Genomic DNA, 12,065 nt, shown 5'->3' on the forward strand with positions numbered 1-12,065 from the left:
ACCAAACCCTAAGATGTTACACCCCTGCTGCCTCCTTAGACTTACGTAAGGTTGCTACAACAAAAGCCAGTTGGGAATGGTAAATGAGTCAGCCCTGGCCTCGGCTGCAACTGCTTCCTATACCAGTTCAGACTGTCGAGAGGCTTTCTTAATTTAATTCCACAGGATTTTGAATAGTGCTGTGGCCTTTTATTGAGAAATACAGATACTTTGTGAATGCCTTTATCTGTAATAAAATTGGCATTTTGGCAGTGTTGTCAAAACTTGAGCGATTTCTGAGGTGCTACCTTAATTTTGGTGCTCTTCCTGAAAAAAAGAATTACAGTTTTGCAAGTCAAGGTTACAGAGGAACTGTATATACAATATAAGCAGATGCCATTCTCTCGGCCTAATTTCTTGTGACTAACAGTATTTGTATTTAAGATTAGTTGGGAGCTAAAGATGAAGTTAAATGTCATCAAGATAGAACCTAGTCTTTATTAGTACCTACTGTTAAATGAACCAGAGTCAATTTGTTATCTGGGGCTAATAATTTTATCAATTTTTGAGTGCCTTGTCGCAGTGTTTTAGTGCAAAGAAATTTTGTAAGGTAAAGAAAATACACATTGCATACCGGAAAGGACATTTAGGCAGTTAGAAGTCATTGGGTTAAAAGGTTAAATAGCTTTCTAAGATTCTAAGTGATACAGAGGAGGTAGGCCTGACCCATGTGGGACAGTCTCCTTAATGGTAGTTTGAAGAATAGAGAACATAGAAACAGTATGAGGGCTTGAGTTTAGTTGATTTTCTAAGGGATTTTAAAGGAAAGCTTTAGTATTATATTGGAGAAATTAAAATAGGAGATGACAAATACTAACAAAAAAGAAAATAGAAAGATGTACCTCAATTAAACACTAAATGACTATTCAGTTAGGCATTATTTCATTCCTGAGCCACTAGATTGAGAACTTTATGGGCAAAAGATGAACATATTCAGGGGCCAAATTTGTTTCCTGCCCACCAACAAATGTTTTCGTTTGAATTATGTTCAGACCAGGATTCAGGCATTGGCGTAGGAAAAAAATTGAGGATTGTCACAACTAAAGAGATATATAATTTTTTCTGCTGAACAAGTTGTTCAGAAATATCTTAGAAGCCAGTTGTTGCTATTTTTGTTATTGTTGTTCCCATTTCCCATCAACTAATTCAGAGTAATGAGCCCTTTGAATCTGTGGTCAACTTTTAATAATCCTATGAAGATTATCCTGTTTTTTGAATTATCTTGAGATGGTTTTTGATCGCATCTTGATTTCACTCTGCTACCCAGTCTGCTTCTGGGCCACTGCTTTCTTTATTAAGTTGATCCATGTACATTAAGAGAATAAAAAGTAATTTTTAACATAAGCTTGGGAAATAGTTTTAAAATGCCTGTAATGGCTTAATTCTGTTAAGTATTCCGAAACTATGTAATTTGCTGTGGATGATATATGTAACTTTTGTCTAGTGGCCCAGGTGATTTATTTATACCTCCATTGTGGCAAATGAGGGAGAAAGGTTTTAAAAATCTGCTATGTAAGTGGCCTTTCTGATGTTGTGCTATCAGTATTAGGCTATCGTTGTCTGTGTTGTGTGTGTTGTTCGGGGACAGGACTAGGATGAGGCAAGCCAGGGGCCTAGGGTGCAAAATTTAAGGAGGCACTCACTCTGTGTCATGCAAGTCAGAGCTAAATTTTGTTTTCTAGCTGTCTAGATGCCTCCTCCTGGTTCCGGTCCTGATGCCATGTCAGGTTCATAGAATTTTGGATAAAATAGTTAACAGTATTAACTAATAATAACTAAAGCAATATCAAGAAATAACAGTATTAACTGTGACTAAAGCACTGTATTAAGTGCTTTGTCTATGCATTTAGTTCTCTTAATGACCCTGTGAGGATGAATGCTTCAATCACTATTCTCATTAACTTCTCACTGAGTTTAGAAAGAGAGATTAAATAACTTCTATCACCCACCTGAGTTTGAGATTTCAAACTCGGGTCTTTGTTTCAAATCTGAGTGCTTATCTACTGCTCTGTGGTGTCCATCTGTGTGTATAAAAACTTAATTACTTCATCCATTTTATGGATTTCTGTATTAGGAGACAGTACTCCCCCAGATACGCAGGGGCATAGCCTGACATGATGCAGTTAAGTTTTAAGGTGAGTGAGTCAGAGGGCTCAGCAGCAGCAAAGTGAAGATCCTCAAGCTTGTGCTGCTGAGTATCCTAGAGCGACCTTGAATCAGAGCCACATTCCGCTGACTTCAGTCTCAAAACAGTCTACAAGGAGTCTGGGGGTCTTGACCGTAACCTGATTGAGTGGTCGTTCGGTTTGGCAGACTAACTTGGACAATAGGCTGTAGTCGTTCAGTAGCGTATTTGTTTAAAATATGTGTCACCATTCTGTTGTGTTTCTTAATGTGAATTTCTGTGGACTTTTATTTCTAAATTGTGAAATTTGGAGATTGGACTAGATAATATGACTCTTTTCATTTTAAAATTTTAGGGTCTTAACACTTAAGTTTCTTAAATGTCTAAGCATGTGACAAGACTAAGGGTAAATTTACTGGTGAAAGATTGAGATCTGGAACTGTCCGAGTTATGGAAAAATCTGGGTCCAGCTGTCTTTTGCCAGCCCTTACCCTTACTTTTGGGACCACTCACCCTTGTTCTTCATAATGCTTTGTTCATAACGCTTGCATAGTGGTTGTCCTAGAGCTGTGCTTTTCAAATTCTGGAGAGAGAGGTATTTAAAGAGTTCCTGTGAGAGGGAGGGGCTGGTAAACTGTTACTTAATACATTTATTGGATGAATGAAGAGTTTAGTGTGTTTTGTCTCTCATTTATAGGGTTTGATAAAAGATTTATTTGAAAAACGGAAGAGAATTGTGCTGTCTTAAAGAGGTGTAAAATCACGTATCTTCCTCTATTTATCCAGCTTTCAGGAGTCTGATTTCTTTGGCTGGGTGATTGTGCAGACCTGACTTCTGGAAAGAGATCTGATCTTATCATCGTAGATTAAAGTGTACTTAATCGTCATAGCTAATATTGAATAATTACTGTGTGCCATACACTGCTCTAAACGCTTTATCTGTAATAACTTGTTTAATCTTCACAACCACCTTCAGAGGTAGATACTATTGTTATTCCGAGTTAGTAGATGAGAAAACTGTGGCACAGAGAAGTTAGACAAAACTTGCCTTGGGTCCCACAGCTAGTAAGTGCTAGATCCAGCATGGAATCCAGGCAAGTCTGGTTCTAGAATCACTATGCTTGTTGCCTCTGTGGTACGAGTGCTATTAATGTTGGCTAAGTATAATTGAAACACTCCTAGTCCTGTTTTTCTTTAGGTAAATTCTGGATATTGAAGTCTTTCTTAGAACCTTAATTCTCACTTAACCCTCTGTAGGAAAATAAATTGTGTTTTAAATGGTTGATTTATAAGCATATGTTTAGAACCGAGTCTGCTTCTTACTTAGGGAACACGTATCTGTGACAGATAGACAGAAATTAACAGAATGATGAAGGGAATGGAGTGAAATGTAGCACACTGCTACATTTAGGCATTTTTCCTTCACGGGTCATTGTACTCTAATTTGCTGTAAGCTGTTTTCGAAGACATTGTAACTTTCAGATGATGTTTTAGTTAGATCCTTTGTTACTTCTTAATTAACAGCTCAACAAAAGCTTCCTTGATCAGTCATGTTTAAGAGATATTGAAAATTATATCTTTTTGATCTTGTTTTTTAAAAAACCATAGCTGTAGTCGTTCAACCAGTTAGTGGTGTCAGATACACAGAATTTGTGGTTTAGCAGAGAGTGCCCTTAAAATTTGTTTGAGTAGGTTAGACCTCCCAGTAAAGTGATAAATCATTGTGTAATGTGTACTTTCTTTGAATGGTTATTTAAAAGTGCAAAAATACAGTGCTTAGTAACTTAGTAAATTAAAATCATTTAATATAGAGGCTTTATGGTTGATTTAGAAATTACCTCATCTTTTATTCTAACTACATCTCTTTCAAGTATACAGCTCAGTTTTCGTCCATTTTAAGAAACTGAAGCACAGAGGGATGAAGTGACTTGCCCAGAGACGAGGTGCTCTATAATGGCTTTACCAGGATTTGAGCCCCTCTTTTCAGACCTTATTTCTTATGCTCTTTTCACGTATCTCTGCACAAATAGTTCATTTAATATGAAGAAGCCTAGAAAAAAAATTGACAGATATAAACAAATACAGTGGCAAAGTGTAATATTAATGTATTACACTTACCATTAAGAAGAGATTGTTCCTAGATGTCCCTAAATGCAAAACTCTGTAAGTACTAAACTGACAGCAGTGCATCCTCAGGGAGGTTGAGTTCCACATTACCTTGTTAAAATAGGAAACTGTATAATGGAAGACCTGGGATTATAGAAAATATAATTTGCAGAAGAAGGAGAGAGTTGTAGGTATGTCTTGAAGGCTTCAATCTCCTTTTGTTCTAAGTAGGATCTCCTGCTTACCCTGTTCCTCTGCCTCCCTTTTTCCTAGCTTCCTCCTCTAAACCTTTGGTCTCTTGTTTGGAAGTGGCTACAACATTTTGACATGAGAAGGCTCTAAAAGGTAGGTTGTGATATCAGATGCCCACCTTTCCAGCTGTGTGAAATGACCAGACTGGTCTACACAGCCTTGGAATAACTCGATTTCTCTAGGAGCTTGATGGGCATGATGGATGATTTCAGGTGCTTCAGAGAAAGCAAGGGGTTGTCAGTTATTTAAAACCCTGGATCAACTAACTATTGGGGAGGATCTCCTTACTAGAATTCGTAAATCGTTTTTATGATCTGATGAGATTTTTTCCTTTTTTTTTTTTAACTTTCTGTGAGATGGACTACTTTGGAATCTATGGTAGATATCAATAATAAAATTTTATCATCATTGAATCTTACAGTACCGAGGCCTTTAAGATAGTATAATTTTATGCACTTTCTGTTTCTGATGGGGAAATAAGGTCATGATTAAGTGAAGCTTTCACAAAATCTGGACAAAAACCCCTGTCACAGAAGCTTAGTCAAACTTCATTTTACCTCTGTCCCTGAGACTGGCTTTAGCAGCTAGTTCCTCTGACTCTAGCCACTGTTCTTTCCGTATCAGTGATTTCCAACCTGTCTTGTTTACAAGAATCATCTGGGCTGTCTGCTAAAAATACAGCTTCATGTACCCTTTCTTGGAGATTCTGATTGAGTAATCTTGGGAATATGTGTTTTTTATGGGCACTGAAGTGACTGTGATGGCTCAGGTCATCCAACATTTGGGAACTGCAGCCCTCTGCACCCTTTCCCATAGAGAAAATTTTGCTTTCTACTAAAAGCTGCATGACTTTTTGAATCTTGCTTATATGTAAAGCAAGGTTAACGTAGGTTGGAAACTCTTGTACTTTCAAAATTTTGTGAACTGTTAAATTATACACTAGTTGTGTCCCGAGGATCTAAAAGACATCCTAGCAGCCCTAATAAAAATGAGACATTAGAATTTATAATCTTTGCTGTTTTATTTTTCTGTAGTTTTATTTGGTTTTCATGTAAATTTCTGCTGGAATTCTGATTTTATTTGCAATCATCTGATGCTCATATTCTCTTAGCTTACTATAGTAGGAAGAGCTTGAGATAGCAAAAAGAAGTAAAAACTGGTAAATGTGGCTCCAGACTTTGTTAGTAGAATTAGATTTATGTGTTTGTTTTTGTTTTGCTAGACTTGACATTTGAAAAGTATTAGTAAGACTGATTCAGCTTACATATTGCCCGTCTCTTATCTCATTAATTTATCATCTGAGAAACATTTATTAAGTGCCTACTATGTACATGATATAGTGACTCCAGTGTCTCTCATGGGAAAAAGAAACTTAGTAATGTAAACACATGGATTCTACTTACTGCTAAAATGAATAAACTTCTTTTAGCTAAATGTTCATGGACAGATTGGAGATCCAACATACATACATCTATATATATATATATCCATCCATGGAACAACAACAACAAACTAACTTCCCCTCTTTAGGGTGGGAAATTAAAGAAATTATAAGAATTTAGGATCGAGTAAGGGAGCTAAGTACTAGATTTGACTATAGAGGAAAACAAGACAAATGGACATGCCTGTGAACGTTTTAAGTATAGAATTTACTTTACACAGGAAGCTTCTTTTTCTCCCAAAAACTGCATATATCAGTTCCAAGACTTCCGTTTGTCCACTCATTTTATTTGTGAGTAAATTGCTTTGGCTCTAGAGTTATCTCGTGCCCCAGATGGAGTAGAATGAGGCTGTTTCAGGAAATGCTGATTCTGAGCCTTGAGATATGCTGCCTGACTCTTTGAACGAACAGACTCCTGTTGGTTGGTTGTGCAGGACGGAGCAGAAACTCCTATGACAGAGAGTTGGCAGTAGAATGACCAAGAACCTATTTTTGTTGCCGCCTCTTTCTAAACAAATAATAATCGTCTTAAGCCCAGGAAGATATTTGAAACTAATTCATCTTGTGTTAGAAATTAGCAGTGCTATTTTGAACTTTCAAGGAAATAAGGGGAAAAGTATAAATAACAAGGTTGTTTATATTCTGTTTGTTTTGGTATCCCCATATCTCAAAGGGTATTCTGAAGAAAAATTTGTTTAAATAAGAGTATACCTTTTTCTAAGTTATTAGGATCTGTAGTTCTGGTTCTTGTTTTTTTAAAATTCTGTGGATGCTAACTGCTCAAGAAACAAGGCTTACTTTGAAATGAAAACTTTTCCCCAAAGCAGCACGTTTGAAATGGGAAGCAAAGTAGTTCTTGCTATGTTACCGCCATACCCACATTAAATTTTTATTATTTATGATTAGCTAGCAGTTGTAATCATGGGCAAGTCCTTTTTAAGACTTTGGCTTCTATTGTACTAGATGGTGGATGAGGTGACTTTTTAAGGCCTTTTCAGATTTGGGATTTGGAGTCAGTAATCTTCAGTTGGCTACGCATGCATGATCAGCACTCACCCCAGAAACCAGTATTGCTTAGAGGGCTGAAACTTTGTTAATATGCTGCCTGGCTGCTCAGGGCCTGGCCACACCCATCCTGAAAGGAAGGAACCTTCTTCAAGGGGCAGGGCCTCAGCCCTTGCTCAGCTCAACTGACCCTTGCTCTTTAGGTAGCAGAGTAATTGCAGGTTGTCCTTTGACATTCATAGGCCATTTGGTAATCTACTTTTCCACTTAGAAATAAGTTGTGAATACCTTTTTATAATAAGCTTGGAACAGAGAAGAGCTGAAATGCAATGATACTAGTCAAAATAAAAATGATGGACAGTGGATGCACAGTATAGGGAGTAATAGCATCGGTATCAATGGAAAAAGCAAGTGAGAAATAGAAGAAAACGGGCCAACAGCGGAACTTAAAGACTATTTCATTGGGTGACAGAAAAAAAAATCATTTGTTTATTTCATAAATGTTTATTCATTACCTATACAGTATTAGGCCTGGTACTAAATACAGAGCAGTGAACAAGACAATCTCTGACCTCATGGAGCTGTGGAAGGAAAGGAATGAACAGTTGTGATTATCACACAGGGGAGAAGTCAGGATGCTGTACTGCTGTGGCAGAACTGGAGCAGAGAGCAAGCATCACAAAAACCAGGTGTTTCAAAGAGAGAAGGTGGTTTTAAATGCTCCCAAGCATGGACAACAACTTAAAAAAAAGTTATTTGATTTCCTGACAAGGTCAAGACTTGACGCTCAACGAGTATGCTGAAAAAGGAGCAGCAGGGCCACAATTGATATTTACCTACTTCCTCTTGCTCACTATTCAGGTCCTGTTGATCTCATATAGATATACTAGGTCTTTTAAGTTTTCTCTGCCTTTAACTTCTGTTCCTGCATTCTATCCTTAAGCTAGGACCAAAGCCATCTACTTAAATCAATGGTCTGAATGGGTAGTGGTCCTATAGGGTAAAATTGAGGAATTGGCCTTTTTGTTGTTGTTTATGAAGTCCAGGAGCAGATTGCAGCTCAGAAACGGAAAACTTTCCGTTTTTAGAACTGCCAGAAATGGGACTAAATGATTTCAGTAGGTGTTGAGTTCCCTTCACTGGTTATCATATGGAAGGGATTGTAAGCATTTCTCAAATGGGACAGGTTATTGGAGCTTTGTGAAGCTGTAAGTACTCCAGACCTTTGATTGTATCTTTCAGACTGCTTAGATCTTCCACAATTGGGCCCAGATACATTTTTTTTTCTTTTTTGAGGAAGATTAGCCCTGGGCTGACATCTGCCACCAATCCTCCCTTTTTTGCTGAGGAAGACTGGCCCTGAGCTAACAGCCATTCCCATCTTCCTCTCCTTTATATGTGGGACATCTGCCATGGCATGGCATCACAAGCCATGTGTAGGTTTGTACCCGGGATCTGAACTGGTGAACCCTGGGCTGCCAAAGCAGAACATGTGAACTTAACCGCTGTGCCACCAGGCTGGCCCCAGGCCCAGATACATTTTTAATGATTAGGACTACATGTTATTCAAGCTCCACTGCATCTTGCATGTAATAAGTGCTTAGCATGCATTTATTCGGTGAAGGAATACCTTCTGGGGATTTTCTTGGGTAGGTAAGCTGGGTTCTTTGCTTCTACTTCATTTGGTTTTCAATGTGTAAGTGTCATCTGGATTCAGAGGACTGGGATCAAATCTTGGGCCTCTGCACGTGTGATCTTGGGCAAGTTATTTATCATCTCCGAGCCTACATTTTCATCTGTAAAATTAAAATGACAGTCTAAATTAAGTTAATCATGAGGACTAAATGCATGTGAAAAATGTTTTATAATCTGAAAATGCTTCACAAATGGTAGAAATTATTCAAAAATTGATGGCGTTTTTACATTTATTAATACATATTGTTTAATATATAGCTATGGCACTACTGTTATTCCTTCACTTTATAATTAGGTTCATTTTTTAGCCTAGCAGAGGAAATAAATGCAGTTGATTTCTGTAAAAACCAACACATTTCCTCAACTCCTCAAGGCAAAATTTCTCTACTTAATTTTTGTGTCAGATTTGGACAAAGATTCAAAAAGTACCACTGTTAAAATTAAGTAACATAATTTTTTCCCAAGTAGACCACACTTGGTAGAATTTTCCTGGTTTTAAGATTTGTCTTAAAACTTTGGTGCTTGCTATGTTTTTGTTGTTATTTTTAGGTGACAAAAGTCAATGAACAATTAGCAAAAAGATTTTAATGAAAATGTTAAACATCTTAATTCTTTAATTTGGTTTTCTCTATACTTATTTATCATACATTTCATAGTTTTCATTTTATATTACATATAAATGCTTTAAGTATGCTTCTTGATACTTTTTCTTAGGTTGTATATGATGGAATTAGATACATCATTAATCTGTGGTGCTCCATGAGACCACTGTGTTCAGGCTGGGTGGGTTTGTGAGTCACTGCTTTGTGAAGTAGTACATAATGAGGGAGATTAGCTGTAAGAAAGGGCAATTCTTGAGTCTGAAGAGGAAAAGAGAGATGTCTCGCTGACCAGGGTTGCCTTCACAAGTAAGATATATTAACAAATTAGCTTGTTGTAAGATAGGGACCCTACTTTGGAAAAGAAAATTATTTGCATTTGTAGTTTCCCTTTAATAATGGTAAATCTCTGATTTCTTCCCCTTTAACCAGGTCAGTATATGTTTTGTGCCCTATTCTTTTATCACAAAAAAGAGAGGAAATACTGCGGTGAATGAAGATTCCTCTGCATTTTAGCACTGCTTTTTCTTCTGTAGTTGGCTTTTGAATGAGGATGACAATGGAAGAGATGAAGAATGAAGCTGAGACCACTTCCATGGTTTCTATGCCCCTCTATGCAGTCATGTATCCTGTGTTTAATGAGGTAAGTGGGTAAACATTTTCTCATATGATCTCTGCAATTCTTAATGCCTGCCTCATTGATTCATGTTTGTTCCTTCATATAACAAATATTTATAAATGAACTTCATCTCGTATTAGGCATTGTGCCAGGCCTGGACATAAAACAGTGGGAAGAAAACCCAGATACATTGCTCTCCCTCTGGAGGTTTCACTATAGAGGAAGAGAGAGACATTGAACAAAAGAATACAAGTAATTATATAGATGAAAAATTGTGATAAGTGCAATGAAGATAAAAAATTACTGTGTTAAATAAAATAGCAAGTGGGGCCTATTTTATGAGTCAGGACAGCCCTTACTGAAGATAAGACATATATACTAAGATCTGAAAGAGATAAATAAAAGCTAGACAGTTGAAGAGCTGGTGATAAGCACATTTTAGGTGGCCAGAAGAATAGGATAAAAATTTTGTGAGTAAGAGTCAGTAGCAACAAAACATATTTTGACTGATAAATGTAAGATAGCATTGCTTTAGTATCTGGAGAAGATATAGTTGCTTTTTAATTTGAGGAATTTTCTAGGACTTAGTTCTATCAATACATTTTTGTTTTTTCTTATAATATTAATATGCTAAGGTGTGTAGAGAATTCTAGAGCTGGGATTTCCTTAGAGATAATTTAATCACTTCCCTCCTTTTAATGGTGAATTGAGGTCCTGATACATGAAATCATTTTTCTGAAATTACTTAGGATGAAAATCTAGGACTCCAAATTCAGTGGCTTTAGCCTTTTTGTCTATTTAATTAGGTTTTTTTCTTTTTTGCCATTTTATTAATCTAACTAATTATAAAGCTATCAACACCATTAACCTTATTGTTACTGTAGCCTGAAAGCCCTCACCATTTCCAATGATTTTTTTCTCCCTTTTATAAAATATTTATATTAGAGCAATAGTCTGGGTTTCAAAACCATTTCGTTGTTAGGTTTAATAATATTGTATTTGATGTATTTTATGGTCCTAAGTCTTGGAGACAGTAGAGAGTGATGCATTTTCTTCAACTTGAAAACCACAGACTTAGTTGCCATTTCAAGCATGCATTTTGGAATGTCAGACACTATCAAATAGCGTTAGATTCAGTGACCATAAAAGAAAACTCAAAACAGTGACTTGGGTAAAAGTTTATTTCTCTTACATAAAAAATTCTGAAGGTAAGTGGTCCAGGGCTGGTAGTAGTATGGCTCAATATCATCAGAACTCAGGGTCCTATCTGCTGCATTATCAGGGTCACTTCATGTGGCATGGTTGCTGAAGCTCCATCCATTGTGTCCTAAATTGTTGTCTGGAAGGGACAAAAAAATGGAGCAGGGGTGGAGTGTCACTTCCAGCTGCTTCAGCTTCCTTACGTTAACCTTTTTGAAAGTCTACAGAAGACTTCCGTTTACATCTCATTGGCAAGAACGTAGAGTTATGACTGCACCTAGCTGCAGAGAAGCTTGGGAAATTTAGAATTTTTGTTACTAAAGTGGAAGCAGGTGGGTGGCATCTTTTGAAAAACCTTCTCTATTATAGTGCTACCATGCTAGCATTGGAGGCACTCTATTAGCAATGGTTATACCCATCTCTGGCAGCTGTAGCCAGCACTCCAGTAATTAATTCCACCATTTTGTTCTAATACTTTACGTAATCATTGCAAGACTACAGTTATTGTTGGAAGCAAGTGCTTCAGTTCTTTTTGGTCAATATATACAAAATGCCAGCCATTTTTTTGCTGAGTGCTCTGCTAGTGTCTGGAGATGCAGAGAAGAAACAGGCAAGATACTTCTTCTCAAGAAGCTTAGGGAACACACACGTTTAAGCAGATAAAATTATCCTTGTACCAGCTGTGAGGTAAGGAGACAGTTACTGAAAACTAGAGGAACCCATCTTGATGATTGGTGTCAGCACTTCTCAGGTCCCTCAGGAACCATGGTGACAGTTGCACCCAGAGGTGCTCCCTCTTTTCATGTCTATAGCTAACTCTCTAGGCTATTGGGCCAAGTTGTTTGGGGGCATATTCTATCTTTCTCTGGTATTTTCAGTGTTTCCCTGAAGGGAGGGCAGTTTATATTGCAGAGCTTCAGTTTGGTCCTTCAGTTAAGGAAGAGGAATGAAAGCAGCTTCTTGTCAGCAGTTTGAGTGACCTTT

General features: G+C 37.2%; 1 protein-coding gene across 10 annotated transcripts in view; it reads left to right on the forward strand.

Annotated features, from left to right (window-relative positions):
• Positions 1 to 12,065, forward strand: part of PDCD10 (programmed cell death 10) — a 41,419-nt gene that overhangs the window by 7,633 nt on the left and 21,721 nt on the right. For 3 of the 10 annotated variants that reach the window (XM_046659560.1, XM_046659561.1, XM_046659562.1), the window contains one exon: positions 9,695 to 9,905. In XM_046659560.1, coding sequence (XP_046515516.1) covers positions 9,810 to 9,905 — 96 coding nt within the window. In that variant the 5' untranslated portion in view covers positions 9,695 to 9,809. Of the gene's footprint in view, positions 1 to 4,035; positions 4,108 to 4,543; positions 4,616 to 9,694; positions 9,906 to 12,065 lie in introns of all 10 variants that reach the window. The other 7 variants (XM_046659566.1, XM_046659568.1, XM_046659563.1 and 4 more) reach the window with 5 other exon arrangements.

Source organism: Equus quagga, chromosome 4, assembly GCF_021613505.1.
Source record: "Equus quagga isolate Etosha38 chromosome 4, UCLA_HA_Equagga_1.0, whole genome shotgun sequence".
Classification (NCBI taxonomy): Eukaryota; Metazoa; Chordata; class Mammalia; order Perissodactyla; family Equidae; genus Equus; species Equus quagga.